The sequence below is a fragment of the Coregonus clupeaformis genome, chromosome 11 (genome assembly GCF_020615455.1).
Source record: "Coregonus clupeaformis isolate EN_2021a chromosome 11, ASM2061545v1, whole genome shotgun sequence".
Taxonomy (NCBI): Eukaryota; Metazoa; Chordata; class Actinopteri; order Salmoniformes; family Salmonidae; genus Coregonus; species Coregonus clupeaformis.
This window is the reverse complement of record NC_059202.1, coordinates 25,869,765-25,890,534: the sequence shown is the minus strand read 5'-3', so window position 1 is coordinate 25,890,534 and position 20,770 is coordinate 25,869,765. Positions and strand designations below refer to the sequence as shown.

General features: G+C 43.5%; 1 protein-coding gene across 1 annotated transcript in view; it reads right to left on the bottom strand.

The window, feature by feature from the left end:
- The window catches only part of LOC121576449 (rab GTPase-activating protein 1-like), a 193,104-nt gene that overhangs the window by 131,161 nt on the left and 41,173 nt on the right, over window positions 1-20,770 (bottom strand). Inside the window, exon 11 of the mRNA XM_041889596.1 lies at window positions 20,471-20,579. Within this exon, the coding sequence (XP_041745530.1) occupies window positions 20,471-20,579 (109 nt within the window). The remainder of the gene's footprint in view (window positions 1-20,470; window positions 20,580-20,770) is intronic.

Genomic DNA, 20,770 nt, shown 5'->3' with positions numbered 1-20,770 from the left:
GAGCACATGGTTTGAGCTGTGGTGTATATACTGCCACCCATTCAATAGGGAATGAGTGTGCATGCGCTTGTATATTTGATGTGTGAATGCATTGAAACTAGTGCATGTGACGCATGTGCTTGTGTGGATAAACATTTTAAAAGGCACACCAAAAATCTAAAATGACAACACAGAGGAAAAGGAGACATTCCAGGTCACATTGCTGCGCATTACAATTTACCAAAACACAAGAAAAGGCATGTGCACTTGCGACTGCGAAGAAAAGTGCAGGCAGGCAGCAGCTGCAGCATCCTCACACAGTGGGAAAGCATTCAGTCCCATCTACAAATGGCGGCTGACCTCCAGCTAGAAAGCCCTGAATGTCTTTCTTTTCACGCCGCCTCCACTGACAGCTGGAATGCAGCGGAGCCTTTAGAAATGCCTGTGAACGTACTGTGAATGGCTTCTCCTCCCTGGCAAGGCTTTTTTAAAACAGTGCCGGCCTTGGAGACTGCCTCTCTACCTCCAAGAAGGTGCCAACAAAACACAGGTGTGGGCGGACTTTTCACTCAGAAAGGACTATTATTATTTCTACAGTTGGAATGGTAGCACTATGTACAGCAGAATTTTTACATTTAGTCATTTATCCAGAGCGATTTACAGGAGGACAGAGATTTTTCCCCTAGTCGGCTCAAGAATTCAAACCAGTTACTGGCCCAACGCTCTTAACCACTAGGCTACCTACACTACAGCCATACGGAATCCGTTTAGATATGCAAGCTGTAATCGACTAATGATACACTGCAAATGTACTTACTGTACTTAAGTCTCCCTGGTCACCCAGGCTTGCTAACAAAAAAAAGTGTTCAAAGAGCATTCCACCCTCCTGCTATCAAGAACCCATCGAGTAAGAATCAGCATGTGCGGTCACGGAAAGGTGCCGTGTCGGAAGAACTGTGCTTGCGGGAACCCAGAAAAGCCCCCACTGTTTAGTGTTGGATCATTGCAATGCGTGTTTGGGGCACCTTTAGAGTCCAAATGGTGATGTTTTTCCACTGTTTTGCCCTCATTCCAAAAGGCCCAGTCACCTGTATTTACAGTTTTAAAAAAATGTGTTCCAACTAAAAACTTGTATTGCCCACAAGAGCAAGCCACCTTGGGGTAAAAGGTGTTTGATATGTGTACACAGTGTTCTTACAGTGTCATAAAGTACTGATGGGGCAAAACAAAATACATACAGTGAGAGGAAAAAAGTATTTGATCCCCTGCTGATTTTGTACGTTTGCCCACTGACAAAGAAATGATCAGTCTATAATATTAATGGTAGGTTTAGTTGAACAGTGAGAGACAGAATAACAACAAAAAAATCCAGACAAACGCATGTCAAAAATGTTATAAATTGATTTGCATTTTAATGAGGGAAATAAGTATTTGACCCACTCTCAATCAGAAAGATTGTGCTCCTAATCTCAGCTTGTTACCTGTATAAAAGACACCTGTTCACAGAAGCAATCAATCAATCAGATTCCAAACTCTCCACCATGGCCAAGACCAAAGAGCTCTCCAAGGATGTCAGGGACAAGATTGCAGACCTACACAAGGCTGGAATGGGCTACAAGACCATCGCCAAGCAGCTTGGTGAGAAGGTGACAACAGTTGGTGCGATTATTCGCAAATGGAAGAAACACAAAATAACTGTCAATCTCCCTCGGCCTGGGGCTCCATGCAAGATCTCACCTCGTGGAGTTGCAATGATCATGAGAACGGTGAGGAATCAGCCCAGAACTACACGGGAGGATCTTGTCAATGATCTCAAGGCAGCTGGGACCATAGTCACCAAGAAAACAATTGGTAACACACTACGCCGTGAAGGACTGAAATCCTGCAGCGCCCGCAAGGTCCCCCTGCTCAAGAAAGCACATATACAGGCCCGTCTGAAGTTTGCCAATGAACATCTGAATGATTCAGAGGAGAACTGGGTGAAAGTGTTGTGGTCAGATGAGACCAAAATCGAGCTCTTTGGCTTCAACTCAACTCGCCGTGTTTGGAGGAGGAGGAATGCTGCCTATGACCCCAAGAACACCATCCCCACCGTCAAACATGGAGGTGGAAACATTATGCTTTGGGGCCATGTCCCGTCAAATGTTGGGTGAGAACCTCCTTCCCTCAGCCAGGGCATTGAAAATGGGTCGTGGATGGGTATTCCAGCATGACAATGACCCAAAACACATGGCCAAGGCAACAAAGGAGTGGCTCAAGAAGAAGCACATTAAGGTCCTGGAGTGGCCTAGCCAGTCTCCAGACCTTAATCCCATAGAAAATCTGTGGAGGGAGCTTAAGGTTCGAGTTGCCAAACGTCAGCCTCGAAACTTTAATGACTTGGAGAAGATCTGCAAAGAGGAGTGGAACAAAATCCCTCCTGAGATGTGTGCAAACCTGGTGGCCAACTACAAGAAACATCTGACCTCTGTGATTGCCAACAAGGGTTTTGCCACCAAGTACTAAGTCATGTTTTACAGAGGGGTCAAATACTTATTTCCCTCATTAAAATGCAAATCAATTTATAACGTTTTTGACATGCGTTTTTCTGGATTTTTTTGTTGTTATTCTGTCTCTCACTGTTCAAATAAACCTATCATTGCAATTATAGACTGACCATGTCTTTTTCAGTGGGCAAACGTACAAAATCAGCAGGGGATCAAATACTTTTTCCCCTCACTGTATATATTTTTTAAAGCGATAGTTACATATCGGGATATTATTTTAGAAAATATAAATCGTATTGCTTTGACAATATCGCAATACTATTTTTGCAGTAGTTGGCTGTACTTGTACCAAAACTCCAGTATTTTTCCTTCATAGCTTGTTCTTTTTAAATAGGGAGCCAATTTGTTTTCAGCACTTTAATTTCCATGACTGATCAAAAATAGTTATCATGGATCCCTCTTGTCCCTCTCCGAATTCACTGTATGTCTTCTGCAAAGTATTGAGACCCCTTGACTTTTTCCACATTTTGTTTTACGTTACAGCCTTATTCTAAAATTGATTACATTATCTTTTCCCCCCTCAATCTACACAAAATACCCAATAATGACAAAGCAAAAACACGTTTTTAGAAATCGTTGCAAATGTATTAAAAACAAAAAACAGAAATACCTTATTTACATGAGTATTCAGACCCTTTGCTATGAAACTCAAAATTGAGCTCAGGTGCATCCTGTTTCCATTGATCATCTTTGAGATGTTTCTACAACTTCATTGGAGTCCACCTGTGGTAAATTCAATTGATTGGACATGATTTGGAAAAGGCACACACCTGTCTACATAAGGTCCCAGAGTTGACAGCGCATGTCTGTCGAGGCACAGATCTGGGGAAGGGTACCAAAACATTTCTGCAGAATTGAAGGTCCCCAAGAACACAGTGGCCTCAATCATTCTTAAATGGAAGAAGTTTGGAACCACCAACACTCTTCCTAGAGCTGGCCGCACGGCCAAACTGAGCAATCGGGGGAGAAGGGCCTTGGTCAGGGAGGTGACCAAGAACCCAATGGTGTTCCTCTGTGGAGATGGGAGAACCTTCCAGAAGGACAACCATCTATGTAGCCCTCAACCAATCAGGCCTTTATGGTAGAGGTCAGACAGAAGCCACTACTCAGTAAAAGGAACATGACAGCCCGCTTGGAGTTTGCCAAAAGGCACCTAAAAAGGACTCTGACATGAGAAACAAGATTCTCTGGTCTGATGAAACCAAGATTGAACTCTTTGGCCTGAATGCAAAGTGTCACATCTGTACGAAACCAGGCACCGATCATCACCTGGCCAATACCATCCCTACGGTGAAGCATGGTGGTGGCAGCATCATGCTGTGGGGATGTTTTTCAGCAGCACGGACTGGGAGACTAGTCAGGATCGAGGAAAAGATGAATGGAGCAAAGTACAGAGAGATCCTTGATGAAAACTTGCTCCAGAGTGCTCAGGACCACACAAACTGGAGCGAAGGTTCACCTTCCAACAGGACAACGACCCTAAGCACACAGCCAAAAAAACGCAGGAGTGGCTTCGGGACAAGTCTCGGAATGTCCTTGAGTGGCTCTGCGAGAGCCCGGACTTGAACCTGATCAAACATCTCTGGAAAGACCTGAAAATAGTTGTGCAGCAACGCTCCCCATCCAACCTGACAAAGCTTGAGAGGATCTGCAGAGAGGAATGGGAGAAACTCCCCAAATACAGGTGTGCCAAGCTTGTAGCGTCATACCCAAGCAGGCTCGAGGCTGTAATCGCTGCCAAAGGTGCTTCAACAAAGTACTGAGTAAAGGGTCTGAATACTTACAGTGGGGAAAAAAGTATTTAGTCAGCCACCAATTGTGCAAGTTCTCCCACTTAAAAAGATGAGAGTCCTGTAATTTTCATCATAGGTACACGTCAACTATGACAGACAAATTGAGAATTTTTTTTCCAGAAAATCACATTGTAGGATTTTTTATGAATTTATTTGCAAATTATGGTGGAAAATAAGTATTTGGTCACCTACAAACAAGCAACATTTCTGGCTCTCACAGACCTGTAACTTCTTCTTTAAGAGGCTCCTCTGTTCTCCACTCGTTACCTGTATTAATGGCACCTGTTTGAACTTGTTATCAGTATAAAAGACACCTGTCCACAACCTCAAACAGTCACACTCCAAACTCCACTATGGCCAAGACCAAAGAGCTGTCAAAGGACACCAGAAACAAAATTGTAGACCTGCACCAGGCTGGGAAGACTGAATCTGCAATAGGTAAGCAGCTTGGTTTGAAGAAATCAACTGTGGGAGCAATTATTAGGAAATGGAAGACATACAAGACCACTGATAATCTCCCTCGATCTGGGGCCCCCACGCAAGATCTCACCCCGTGGGGTCAAAATGATCACAAGAACGGTGAGCAAAAATCCCAGAACCACACGGGGGGACCTAGTGAATGACCTGCAGAGAGCTGGGACCAAAGTAACAAAGCCTACCATCAGTAACACACTACGCCGCCAGGGACTCAAATCCTGCAGTGCCAGATGTGTCCCCCTGCTTAAGCCAGTACATGTCCAGGCCCGTCTGAAGTTTGCTAGAGTGCATTTGGATGATCCAGAAGAGGATTGGGAGAATGGCATATGGTCAGATGAAACCAAAATATAACTTTTTGGTAAAAACTCAACTCGTTGTATTTAGAGGACAAAGAATGCTGAGTTGCATCCAAAGAACACCATACCTACTGTGAAGCATGGGGGTGGAAACATCATGCTTTGGGGCTGTTTTTCTGCAAAGGGACCAGGACGACTGATCCGTGTAAAGGAAAGAATGAATGGGGCCATATATCGTGAGATTTTGAGTGAAAACCTCCCATCAGCAAGGGCATTGAAGATGAAACGTGGCTTGGTCTTTCAGCATGACAATGATCCCAAACACATCGCCCGGGCAACGAAGGAGTGGCTTCGTAAGAAGCATTTCAAGGTCCTGGAGTGGCCTAGCCAGTCTCCAGATCTCAACCCCATAGAAAATCTTTGGAGGGAGTTGAAAGTCTGTGTTGCCCAGCGACAGCCCCAAAACATCACTGCTCTAGAGGAGATCTGCATGGAGGAATGGGTCAAAATACCAGCAACAGTGTGTGAAAACCTTGTGAAGACTTACAGAAAACGTTTGACCTGTGTCTTTGCCAACAAAGGGTATATAACAAAGTATTGAGAAACTTTTGTTATTGACCAAATACTTATTTTCCACCATAATTTGCAAATAAATTCATAAAAAATCCTACAATGTGATTTTCTGGAATTTTTTTTCTCATTTTGTCTGTCATAGTTGACATGTAACTATGATGAAAATTACAGGCCTCTCTCATCTTTTAAAGTGGGAGAACTTGCACAATTGGTGGCTGACTAAATACTTTTTTTCCCCACTGTATGTAAATGCAATCTGTTAAAAAAAAAAATATATATATATATATATATATATATACATACATATACACACACATTTGCAAAAAAAACAAAAAACCTGTTTTTGCTTTTCATTATGGGGTATTGTGTGTAGATGGATGAGAATTTTTAAATAAGGCTGTAACATAACAAAATGTGGAAAAAGTCAAGAGGTCTGAATACTTTCAGAATGCACTGTATGGTGAAGCAATACGTTTGGAACAACGAAACAAAAAAATCACAGTATCGAATCTCAACACATATAGAATAGTGAGAATCGCAATACATATCGTATCGGCACCTAAGTATCGTGATAATATCGTATCGTGAGGTCCCAGGCCTATAAGAAAGGAGCCTATACGAGGTTATTTGTTTCCTTTGACAAGTATATAAATCCCCCGAAAGACGTCTGAGAATGCATTTGGTGTTCTCCATCTTTGCCATGTAAAACCCTTGGGTTTCTTATTCCTCCCATGTATTTGCATCCTACTGCAATCATCAATATGAACCAATTTTCCCAACTAAAAACCTTACTCATTCAATATAGATAATTTCAATATGAGGGTGAAAATGGGAAAACACAGAATGAGCATGAGTAAAATCCTTTCTGTAAGTAAACCAGTGGCAGGCAGGCAGGGTGTTCCAAAGCTGTGGGGTGTTGAGTAGAGCCAGGGAGAGGGAGGGTGAGGTGGGTACCAGGTGGTCTTATGCCACAGCAGCAGTGCTGGATGGTGGTGAAAATGAGCCAACCTCACTTAACCGGATTGGACTGCGCTCCAGTGAAACCACTGAGCCCTCCAGAACTCATCCAAAGCCTCTGTATGTCTCAGTGTCAGCTCCAGCCCTGCCTCACCCGCCATCCAAAACCATACGTCGTACTATTATTTAGAAAAATAATCACGGTTTTCAATTTCGATTATTTTTGGAAAACATTAAATGCATTATGAAATAATGACAAAAGGATTTTAGAGCTTTTCAATGGAAATTCCAAAGAAAGAATTGCTAACATTTAATTGCAAAAACATTGAAAATATTACATTATCTTAGTCAGGTCCACATTGGGTAGCCATCAATAGAAAAATGGGAAATTACTATGAAATAAAATATTTCAGTTGTGTATATTACTTTAGTTTCAATTTTTGAATTTTAAAAAATGTATTTAACCTTTATTTAACTAGGCAAGTGTCAGTTAAGAACAAATTCTTATTTACAATGACGGCCTACCAAAAGGCAAAAGGCTCCTGCGGGGACGGGGTCTGGGATTAAATAAATAAATATATATAAATATAGGACCAAACACACATCACAACGAGACAACACAACACTACAGAAAGAGAGACCTAAGACAACAACATAGCATGGCAGCAACACACAACAACACAGCAAAGTAGCAACACAACATGAAAACAACATGGTAGCAACACAACATGGTAGCAGCACAAGACATGGTACAAACATGATTGGGCACAGACAACAGCACAAAGGGCAAGAAGTTAGAGACAACAATACATTTAGCGTCTGATAAATGACGTAAATGTAAATCACGCGAAGCAGCCACAACTGTCAGTAAGCGTGTCCATGATCGAGTCTTTGAATGAAGAGATGGAGATAAAACTGTCCAGTTTGAGTGTTTTTTGCAGCTTGTTCCAGTCACTAGCTGCAGTGAACTGGAAAGAGGAGCAACCCAGGGATGTGTGTGCTTTGGGGACCTTTAACAGAATGTGACTGGCAGAACGGGTGTTGTATGTGGAGGATGAGGGCTGCAGTAGGTATCTCAGATAGGGGGGAGTGAGGCCTAAGAGGGTTTTGTAAATAAGCATCAACCAGTGGGTCTTGCGACGGGTATACAGAGATGACCAGTTTGCAGAGGAGTATAGAGTGCAGTGATGTGTCCTATAAGGAGCATTGGTGGAAAATTTGAAGGCCGAATGGTAAAGAACATCTAGCCGCTCGAGAGCACCCTTACCTGCCTATGTATAAATTACGTCTCCGTAATCTAGCATGGGTAGGATGGTCATCTGAATCAGGGTTAGTTTAGCAGCTGGGGTGAAAGAGGAGTGATTACAATAGAGGAAACCAAGTCTAGATTTGAAAAATGTATGCACTCACTAACTGTAAGTCGCTCTGGATAAGAGCGTCTGCTAAATGACTAAAATATAATGTAAATGTAGATTTAACCTTAGCCTGCAGCTTTGATATGTGCTGAGAGAAGGACAGTGTACCGTCTAGCCATACTCCCAAGTACTTGTATGAGGTGACTACCTCAAGCTCTAAACCCTCAGAGGTAGTAATCACACCGGTGGGGAGAGGGGCATTCTTCTTACCAAACCACATGACCTTTGTTTTGGAGGTGTTCAGAAGAAGGTTAAGGGCAGAGAAAGCTTGTTGACACTAAGAAAGCTTGTTGTAGAGCGTTTAACACAAAATCCCAGGAGGGGCCAGCTGAGTATAAGACTATCATCTGCATATAAATGGATGAGAGAGCTTCCTACTGCCCAAGCTATATTGTTGATGTAAATTGAGAAGAGCGTGGGGCCTAGGATCAAGCCTTGGGGTACTCCCTTGGTGACAGGCAGCAGCTGAGATAGCAGCTGTTCTGACTTTATACACTGCACTCTCTGAGAGAGGTAGTTAGCAAACCAGGCCAAACGCCCCTCAGAGACACCAATACTCCTTAGCTGGCCGACAAAGATGGAATGGTCTACCGTATCAAAAGCTTTGGCCAAGTCAATAAAAATAGCAGCACAACATTGCTTAGAATCAATGGCAATGGTGACATCATTTAGGACCTTTAAGGTTGCAGTGACACATCCATAACCTGCGCGGAAACCAGATTGCATACCAGAGAGAATACTATAGACACCAAGAAAGCCAGTCAGCTGAATATTGACAAGTTTTTCCAACACTTTTAATAAACAGGGCAAAATAGAAATTGGCCTATAACAGTTAGGATCAGCTTGATCTCCCCCTTTAAATTAAGGATGCACCGTGGCTGCCTTCCAAGCAATGGGAACCTCCCCAGAGGAGAGACGGGTTAAAAAGGTCAGCTCCTTTAGCAATTCTGACTCCTTGACCGCCTGCAGGGAGAAACTTTGTAGCGGGGCAGGGGAAAAGAGGGAGGAGCATCGGGGCAAGTCGCATTAGAAGCACTGGGAGAAGAGGAAATGGTGGATGGGCAAGGAGGCATGGCTGAGTCAAATAGGAATCCTAACTTAATGAAGTGGTGATTAAAGATATCAGCCATGTGCTCTTGGTCAGTAACAACCACATCATCAACATTAAGGGACATGGGCAGCTGTGAGGAGGAGGGTTTATTCTCCAGGTCTTTAACCGTTTTTCAGAACTTCTTGGGGTTCGACCCACAGAGAGAGAACTGCTCCTTAAAGTAACTAACTTTGGCCTTCCGGATAGCCTGAGTGCACTTATTTCTAATTTGCCTGAACGAGAACCAGTCAGCCTGAGTAAGCATGTGCCGAGCCTTTCGCCAAATGGAATTCTTGAGGTGGAGTAACTCTGCCAGATCACGGTCGAACCAGGGGATGAAACTGTTTTTAATTATAATTTTAATTATGGGGGCGTTTGTTAACAATACCACTGAAAATATCAAAAAAGAAGGTCCAAGCGTCTTCGACAGAGGGGATCAAGCTCATTCTATACCAATTTACAGAGGCTATTTGATGACTATTATTTTTCATTCACCTGATCCTGGCTCATGCAGTAGCAGCCAAACAACGTTCTCTGTGCTCCCCATACCGTACGGTCTTTAGTCATCCTATTTAGCAAGGCTAGCCTGCCTGCAGAGCTGTCTGACGAAATCATTTTACTAGGTCTTCAAAGATAAGGCATACTTTCACCAACTGTCTCTATCCCTCTCTCATCATTGTGAATATTCCTCTGTCATCCATTCTATGCGGTCTGTGTGTATCTAACCTAACATAGCAGGCATAAAAGTGTATCCATCTCGGTCCATGCCGGAAAAACAGGTGCAATGGATTATGGTCATTGTCGTTAATTACCACATTCTAGCACTGAACTAGGTTGAATATTTGCTTAATGAAAACTACAACTCCCTTCAGCCCAACGTCCCACATAGTTCTTGACATGATTTCTTTCTAGAGAAACTGCACGTTGGGCTCACAAAAAAATGTACTAAGTGGATTTCAAGTAATTAAACCGAAGTCAGTCAATTACTTATTTAATAACAAAAAAAACTGAAATGACGGTAGATCGCTCAGCACTAACACACCCACACACCCGCAAACACACAAACAAAGGTTCTCACACACTAGGGCTGGCACAATTACTGTATAATTGTGTGTCCGACAATTATGGATGAAGACTGTCATGAAAATAAAATAAACGTCAATTTAAAAAAGAATAACATTATTTTTTTGGTGTGGAATGAACAGCTGACGGAAGATAGGAATGCCGGGCATTCAAGCAGTTGAGTCAGTTTCCACAGTAACGTGGACTCTTTACAATGTGATGAAACTTTGTTGCCTAGGCAACACCCCCTCTCCCTGCAGCAGTAGCGCATGCAGCCAGGAGCGGGAGGAGAAAATGTGCATATTTGTTGTTGCTATTCAAACGATTATAATGCTGTACACGGTCATTTGGCTGACCAATAACGGTTATTCCAAAATTCCATGACCGTCACAGCCCTATCACACACAGACAAACCTACACACACACACACACACTAGGGCTGCATGATTAATCAAATTCAGAAATTCAGATCGAAATTGCGATATTGACATGTTCAATATCCATATCGCAAGAGGCTGCGATTTTCTCCTTTCTTTGACACTCCGTTAATACAAAAACTTTACTTAGACTACGATACCTCCAATAAGATGCCCTAGACTCCATTAATTCACTTTCTACATGCACAGAGGATGCTGACCAATCACAAGCGGGCTCTCAGTCGGCGCATGGCATGCACATGCTGGCCAATTACAATCTTCCCCACTTAGAGCGGTTAGAGCAGTTAGATGCTGGTGAGGAGAGAAAGGGCTTCTCAGAGTGTGTCAGAAACATGAGTGCTACTAGTGCTAACGAGAACGTTGATTTAGTGCCAAAGAAGGGCGCATCTTCGGTGGTATGGCAGTATTTTGGCTGAAGGCAAACCGATGCAAGGGTTGTACAAAAAGTGCTTGAGAGTTGTTGAGACAACACATTTATTCAATCATTTGAAGAAGAACCATCCCCTTCTTTACGACGATTGCATGGTGAAAAAAGACAGCAGCAAAGAGTCCCAGCCATAGCCAGCCATCTAAGTTAAGCAGGCATTGATTGCCGATGCAGTTAAGTGTATGGCCCTACAATTTTTTTTTCCCGCAGACACATAGAAATGATAGACTGAACACACACACACACACGAAAAGACACTTACGCTACACACACGTACACATGGATGTTGTATTGTAAATACGTGATAGTGGAGTAGTGGCCTGACGGAACACACTTAATGTATTGGGTAAACTGTTATGAAATATGTCATGTAATATTTTAAATTGTATACAGTGCATTTGGAATGTATTCAGAACCCCCTGACTTTTTCCACATTTTGTTACGTTAGAGCCTTATTCAAACATGGATTAAAACAAATAATAATCCTCAGCAATCTACACACAATACCCCATAATGACAAATAAAAAACAGAAACACCTTATTTACATAAGTATTTAGACGCTTTGCTAGGAGACTCGAAATTGAGCTCAAGTGCATCCTGAATTGTCCGTAGAGATACGAGACAGGATTGTGTCGAGGCACAGATCTGGGTAAGGGTACCAACACATTTCTGCAGCATTGAAGGTCCCCAAGAACACAGTGGCCGATGGTCACTCTGACACAGCTCCAGAGTTCCTCTGTGGAGATGGGAGAACCTTCCAGAAGGACAACTATTTCTGCAGCACTCCACCAATCACACCTTTATGGTAGTGGCCAGACGGAAGCCACTTCTCAGTAAAAGGCACATGACAGCCCGCTTGGAGTTTGCCAAAAGGCACCTAAAGGAATCTCAGACCATGAGAAACAAGATTCTCTGGTATGACGAAACCAAGATTAAACTTTTGGGCCTGAATGCCAAGCGTCATGTCTGGAAGAAACCTGGCACCATCCTTACGTTGAAGCATGGTGGTGGCAGGATCATGCTGTGGGGATGTTTTTCAGCGGCAGGGACTGGGAGACTAGTCAGGATCGAGGGAAAGACGGAGCAAAGTACAGAGAGATCCTTGATGAAAACCTGCTCCTGAGCGCTCAGGACCTCAGACTGGGGCGAAGGTTCACCTTCCAACAGGACAACGACCCTAAGCACACAGCCAAGACAACGCAGGAGTGACTTCGGGACAAGTCTCTGGATGTCCTTGAGTGGCCCGGACTTGAACCCGATCTAACATCTCTGGAGAGACCTGAAAATAGCTGTGCAGCGACGCTCCCCATCCAACCTGACAGAGCTTGAGAGGATCTGCAGTGAAGAATGGGTAAATGGTCTGAATACTTATGTAAATGTAATATTTCAGTTTTTATTTGTAATAAATGTGCTAAAATAAATCTAAAAAAAACTGTTTTTGCTTTGTCATCATTGGGTATTGTCTGAGGGGGGAAAAAAACAATTTAATCCATTTTAGAACAAGGCTGTAACGTAACAAAATGTGGAAAAGCTTAACGGGTCTTAATACTTTCCGAATGCACTGTATCTTCCTTAATGTTGCAGGACCCCAGGAAGAGTAGCTACTTTAATATTTAAATATAGAAGAATAAAAAAATCTGGCTACAGACAAACAACGACACAATTTTAAGTCATATGAGTCTTACAAGCATAAGAAACAACATTGGGTGTGGTAACGGTGGGAACATGTGGGTCTGAGCAAGTGTGATGTCATTAATGTTTTTGTCCATGTAGGTTTTAGTCTGTCAACAACAACAAAAAAGTAAACTACAATATATTTAAACAAATATTATTTTTTTATCTCAGAGGCTATTACCCATCTATCACATAGCCAAAAACATGATTCCTATATACACTGTCAGCAAAGACTGCTTCAAGAAGATGATAAACAAGGTGGACAGGACATAAGATTCCATATTTCTCCCAAGTCACCATCCCAACACTGTATAACAAAATTAAGGGAGAAGTTGAAAGAGCTCACACGTTGATTATTACGCGACTACGTCAGACCTTAGGTCTAGCAAAGGACACTTTATTGATGAGGAGTTTCAACTGAAAGGTCGGTGCTTGCAAACATCATAGGCTCCTTCACCGGAGAGAACATGGGAGAAAACATTGCTCTGGGGTTGAGAGAAGCTTTAGCCGCCTGGGGCCTGAAAGAGGAGCAGCAAGTGTGCATAACGATAACGCATACGTGGTAAAGGCCATCGCGTTGAATGACAGGACCAGAATCCAATGTTTTGGACAAAGGTTGCACCTTGCAATCGATAGGCTAAGTGCAGGGGTGTAGAGCTGCCGGAGCAGCGCTCCCTCACTTTTTTCAATTTGACTCGAATACACTTGAGAACCAACTCCAACTCACAAGGCAGGCAATACGCTTGACCTCATCTTTACTAGAGGCTGTTCGCCTACTAATCTCAAGGCAACCCACCTTCAGGTCTCTGATCACTACTTTTTTTCCTTTCCTTTCCTCCAACCCTAGCCACTCAGTCCCTACCCAGATGGTCATGCGCCTTCGCAATCTTTGCTATCTCTCTCTCCTCTTCTATCCTATAATCTCTCCCTTCTGCTAAATCCTTCTCCCTCCTGTCTTCTGATTCTGCCTCTTCGACCCTACTCTCCTCCCTTTCCACATCCTATGATTCGCACTGTCCCCTTTCCTCCCGGCCAGCTAGGCCTTCCCCTCCTGCTCCGTGACTGAGTGACTCATTTAGAGCTTACAGAACAGGGCTGCGGGAAGCTGAGTGAAAACAGAAGAAAACTAAACTTCCAGAGGACCCATCATCCTTTCACTCCCTTCTCTCTACCTTCTCTTCCTCAGTATCGACTGCTAAAGCCACTTTCTATCACTCTAAATTTCAAGCTTCTGCCTCTAAACCTAGGAAACTCTTCTCCACCTTCTCCTCCCTCTAATCCCCCCCACAACTTTGTCAACCACTATGAAAAGAAGGTTGACGACATCCACTCCTCATTCACTCAGCCTATTGAGTCCACTGGTCCCACTAATACAGAACTACCCTATGCCTTGACTTCTTTTCCCCTCTCTCTCCAGATGAAATCCTGCTACTAGTGAGGTCTGGCCGCCCGACACCCTGCCCGCTCGACCCCATCCCCTCCTCCAGACCATTTCTGGAGACCTTTTCCCATTTCTCATCCCTGACCACTAGCTGCGTCCCCTCTGACTTCAAAATGTCCCGAGTCGCTCCCCTCCTCAAGAAACCAACACTCGACTCCTCTGACGTCAGAAGTAAGTCGCTCTGTATAAGAGAGTGTCTACTAAATTACTAAAACATTTAAAAAATCTAACATTTCTGGAAAATTTATTTGGATAAATTCTAAATAAATTATATTTAATTACCACAAAAACTCTATGAAAAACTATAAGATGACAAACCAAATAAATATGTATAGCAGCCTAGAGGTAGGTAAAAAAAATAAAAATCACTGTGTGTTTGCCTTGAAGATGTTCATAAAACTCCACGGGCCCCTCTTGAGCAGTGGAACCCAGAACGATATGTGACCACTTGGTTATGGCAACGCCGTTTTGCCGACCAGAGTGGCCATCGCAAAGCCCAAGGAGCCTGACCCCCTCTGGAAGCTGCTGTAGCCATGCTTGGGACATTTAGCCTACATTGGCTATTGGTTGAGACACTTGGCCCGTTCTAGCTTGGTATGTCAGGGTGGGCAATTGGAAATGTTAATTGGGCCAAGTTGGAGGTAATAATGCATTTAGGTTATCGTTTTTGAGATGCATGACTACACCACACCAACAACTAGATTTTATGGTTGTGCAATTCTACAAAGTAATGATTTATGTTCACTACTTGGTCAATTGATTTGATAGCATTTTTATCTATGCAAATAAATGATATGAATGAATAGTTCACTTCTCCGGTTTCTTTTATTCTGTAACAGGGTATATTGTAACCATGTGTTCAAGCTAATCAAATCAAATCTTATTTATGATACAGCGTGTAAACTACACAATATAATGAAATGCCTACTCACAATAAAGCTCTACTCGCAAACAGTGCAATGATATTAAGCTGTATTTGTATTTAAATTAGGTTGTAGACTACAAATAGTTACACCACTTAGTTCTAGGCCTATTAGGCTATAGGTCTGCTGAAAATTATAGTTGTTTGTTCCTGAACTGGCCGAATGGCAGAGCTGTCCTTCAACACCACAAGTTGGTTCAACTTCTTAATTAACATCATTGCGCGATCCTGGCACTGTCCTTTCAGCACCTTTTGCTTAAAATGACATTTCATTAAGATCTGTTGCCTAAGCCTATAATAGTCATACTCCTCACTTATTATTATTACAAATAAAATATCCTGTCTCACAATGTCTCACAATGGTGGTCCTCTGTAGCTCAATTGGTAGAGCATGGCGCTTATAACGCCAGGGTAGTGGGTTCGATCCCCGGGACCACCCATACGTAAAAATGTATGCACACATAACTGTAAGTCGCTTTGGATAAAAGCGTCTGCTAAATGGCATATTATTATTATATTAATAGTAATGTTAGATCAAAGAATCAATGTCTCGCAAGTTCACATAATGATTCATTTGCATTTTATATAACAGAACAGAATATAATACCATAGTAGGGCTATAACATTACTGCTACACCAAACACACCACATTTTTATGAGATTTTAGGATGGTTAGCTGAAGCTGAATAGTCACTTTTCTTGTAATGTGCAAAAACTCAGTGTGCCACTAGGCATGATATATGCTTTGATTGGTACAAAATATAAGAACAGCTAACATGCTGACTAGACCGGGCATCCACACCGGACACGGTCAGGACACGCAGGTTGAAATATAAAAATCTCAACCAACTATATTAATTTAGGGACATGTCGAAACACATATAGCTATCTAGCTTGCTGTTGCTAGCTAATTTGTCCTGGGATATAAACATTGGGTTGTTATTTTACCTGAAATGCACAAGGTCCTTTTTTATGGATCTTTGTAGAATTTTGACCCATTTTGAGTCCCACAAAATCATGTTTTCTCTACTCTGACAATTAATCCACAGATAAAAGGGGAAACCTAGTTAGTTTCTAGTAATCTCTTCTTCGGACTATATTACCTACCTACCTACCTACCACCACCACCTACCCACCCTACCCTACCTACCTACCCACCCACCCACCCACCTACCCACCCACCCACCCACCCACCCACCCACCCACCCACCCTACCCACCCACCCACCCACCCACCCACCCACCCTACCCACCCACCCTACCCTACCTACCCACCCACCCACATACCTATATTACCTACCTACCTACCTACCTACCTACCTACCTACCTACCTACCTACCTACATACCTACATACCTACATACCTACATACCTACATACATACATACATACATACATACATACATACATACATACATACATACACACTACCGTTCAAAAGCTTGGGGTTACTTAGAAATTCCCTTGTTTTTGAAAAAAAAAAAGCACAAAAATTGTCCATTAAAATAACATCCAATTGATCAGAAATACAGTGTAGACATTGTTAATGTTGTAAATGACTATTGTAGCTGGAAATGGCTGATTTTTAATGGAATATCTACATAGGCGTACAGAGGCCCATTATCAGCAACCATCAGTCCTGTGTTCCAATGGCACGTTGTGTTTGCTAATCCAAGTTTATCATTTTTAAAAGGCTAATTGATCATTAGAAAACCCTTTTGCAATTATGTTAGCACAGCTGAAAACTGTTGTGCTGATTAAAGAAGCAATAAAACTGGCCTTCTTGAGACTAGTTGAGTATCTGGAGCATCAGCAATTGTGGGTTCGATTACAGGCTCAAAATGGCTATTGAGAAATGAAGGCTATTCCATGCGAGAAATTGCCAAGAAACTGAAGATCTCGTACAACGCTGTGTACTACTCCCTTCACAGAACAGCGCAAACTGGCACTAACCAGAATAGAAAGAGGAGTGGGAGGCCCCGGTGCACAACTGAGCAATAGGACAAATACATTAGTGTCTAGTTTGAGAAACAGACACCTCACATGTCCTCAACTGGCAGCTTAATTAAATAGTACCCGCAAAACACCAGTCTCAACGTCAACAGTGAAGAGGCGACTCCGGGATGCTGACCTAGGCAGAGTTGCAAAGAAAATGTCCAGTGTCTGTGTTCTTTTGCCCATCTTAATCTTTTCTTTTTATTGGCCAGTCTGAGATTTGGCTTTTTCTTTGCAACTCTGTCTAGAAGGTCAGCATCCCGGAGTCGCCTCTCCACTGTTGACGTTGAGACTGGTGTTTTGCGGGTACTATTTAATGAAGCTGCCAGTTGAGGACCTGTGAGGCGTCTGTTTCTCAAACTAGACACTCATGTATTTGTCCTCTTGCTCAGTTGTGCATCGGGGCCTCCCACTTCTCTTTCTATTCTGGTTAGAGCCAGAACACATAATGGTAAAATTGGAACTCATGTTATTAATTAATGAATTATTGCTGCACTTATAGCACACTTTAATGTAATGATCATGTTAAAAATGAATGTTTATTCATATGTATCTATTATCATATGTATACCAACATTAGAAAATATTTGTTTAAATTGGTTTTGATTCCTTTTAGCACAGTATGTATTAATTCATATGATCTCATTTTTAAAATGATGTCATCTACCCTGACACTTGTTTTAACCATCTCTGATGGAATTACCAAGTTCACCAAATAGTAAATCACTATCGATGAACTGGGTAAATCAAGATGTAGCCTAGGCCTATTCACAATATAGGTGAATGCATATTCAATAGGAGTGTGTGCATGCATTGAGTTATTGCACTTGTTTTGGCTTATTTCATGCGGCTACAGATTACAATCTGTTTCCCTTCCATTTGGGACTTATTTTACTGTACTGATCAACAACATTTGCATTTGATGTTATAGCTTCAGCTGTAAGACGGCAAGAAAAGATAGCCTACAAAGCTGGAACCTATCGGTATCATCTTGCATTGTAAAGTGTTCTAGCCTGTATGGACATTGTTTTGCGAACAGTAATTAACGGTTTTAAGATTTCTACATGTCGTGTCGCATTATTCAAGTGTGTTAACTTCTGTGCAGCATGAATGGGTGAGCTATCATGATGCAGCCCAGACTGCCAGTGCTGGCTAAGAGGAGCAGGCACGGTGGGGAGCTAACATGATGCAGCCCAGACTCCCAGTGCTGGCTAAGAGGAGCAGGCACAGTGGGGAGCTAACATGATGCAGCCCAGACTGCCAGTGCTGGCTAAGAGGAGCAGGCACGGTGGGGAGCTAACATGATGCAGCCCAGACTCCCAGTGCTGGCTAAGAGGAGCAGGCACAGTGGGGAGCTAACATGATGCAGCCCAGACTGCCAGTGCTGGCTAAGAGGAGCAGGCACAGTGGGGAGCTAACATGATGCAGCCCAGACTCCCAGTGCTGGCTAAGAGGAGCAGGCACGGTGGGGAGCTAACATGATGCAGCCCAGACTGCCAGTGCTGGCTAAGAGGAGCAGGCACAGTGGGGAGGTAACATGATGCAGCCCAGACTGCCAGTGCTGGCTAAGAGGAGCAGGCACAGTGGGGAGGTAACATGATGCAGCCCAGACTGCCAGTGCTGGCTAAGAGGAGCAGGCACGGTGCGCTCGTGCTATCAGGGGGACATCGGCTGCGCTGATAGACAGACTTGATCCGTGAGATACATTTGACAGAAGTACCGAAAGCAACAAAAATTCTAGTACCAAACAGTTTTTCATGTTCTAGTATCCAAAAAGTACAGAAGTTTTACCATGCAACACTACTACACACGCGCGCGCGCCAACGCCTCCCCCTCACGACGGCTCACACACACCCAAACTAAATTAAACTTCATAGTTGATTAATGGCCGGCAAATACGAGGAGGGGAGCGAGCTGCAAGAAAATGCAAAGTGAGCCAACGTGTTGATAACGTTCAATTCAGGGTGAATATCTGGACAGATCTCATCTGTATGAGGTGTTTCCGCCACCGAGGAGAAACGATTGCCCGAAATATATCAATAAAACAAATGCTCTCCTCCAACAAGCTATTTGTGCAAAAGCAATCTGTTTTTTCTCTCTCACCTTGTACATCTAAGTAAGCTCCAAGACGCAGGTCATTTTTCTTGGAAATTGAGCATAGCAAGGTCTTCTGGGCATTATGGGGGGGACAGAACGCATTTTTCAATCAAGCAATATTTGGTAGTGAAATGATGTCCGTGTGAATGAGGAGGATGGAATTCAATGTGCCATGTCGTTTTGCTGGAGAGGTGAATAAGTTCTCATGGTGACCTTGGAGAGGTCGGGGAAAGGCCAGCCAACATGTCAACAGTAGCAGCCCAACACAACAATGCACTCTTACTGTCTTCAGGGGGCACAGAGACATATATGGAGACCGAAAGAGGAGGGGGATAGAGAGAGATGGACAGAAATAGAAAGAGGAGTGAGAGAGAGGGGGAGGGAAAGAGACAGGGAGAGAGGGTAAGAGAGAGAGAGGGGGAGGGAAAGAGACAGGGAGAGAGGGTAAGACAGAGACAGGGAGAGAGGGTAAGACAGAGACAGGGAGAGGGTAAGACAGAGACAGGGAGAGAGGGTAAGACAGAGACAGGGAGAGAGGGTAAGACAGAGACAGGGAGAGAGGGTAAGACAGAGACAGGGAGAGGGTAAGACAGAGACAGGGAGAGGGTAAGACAGAGACAGGGAGAGGGTAAGACAGAGACAGGGAGAGGGTAAGACAGAGACAGGGAGAGAGGGTAAGACAGAGACAGGGAGAGGGTAAGACAGAGACAGGGAGAGGGTAAGACAGAGACAGGGAGAGGGTAAGACAGAGACAGGGAGAGAGGGTAAGACAGAGACAGGGCGAAAGGGTAAGACAGAGACAGGGAGAGGGTAAGACAGAGACAGGGAGAGGGTAAGACAGAGACAGGGAGAGGGTAAGACAGAGACAGGGAGAGAGGGTAAGACAGAGACAGGGAGAAAGGGTAAGACAGAGACAGGGAGAAAGGGTAAGACAGAGACAGGGAGAAAGGGTAAGACAGAGACAGGGGGAGAGGGTAAGACAGAGACAGGGAGAAAGGGTAAGACAGAGACAGGGAGAAAGGGTAAGACAGAGACAGGGAGAAAGGGTAAGACAGAGACAGGGGGAGGGAAAGAGACAGGGAGAGAGGGTAAGACAGAGACAGGGAGAAAGGGTAAGACAGAGACAGGGGGAGGGAAAGAGACAGGGGGAGGGAAAGAGACAGGGGGAGGGAAAGAGACAGGGAGAGAGAGTGAGACAGGGAGAGAGAGTGAGACAGGGAGAGAGAGTAAGACAGGGAGAGAGGGTAAGACAGAGACAGGGAGAGGGTAAGACAGAGACAGCTCCATACCTTCCTCAGGCTCCTCTTCCTCAACGTGGCCCCAGTTGTTCCTCTCAGTCTCCCTCTGCAGACTCACTACCTCCAACATGGAATCCCCCTGGCCATCCTTCTCACCACCCTACACAAACACACGGTGCGTGGGATTAATCTGTTAACACATTACTAGAAATATTTTACCAAGAGATTGCAAGTGGACTGGTCGATAATGTATAACTGCAACAGCACTGACAAGTCAATTCTACATCGCAAAAAAAAATATGATTTTGTTCAGAGCTGTTGAAAAGTCCCTCTTTAGACATCCTCAATATG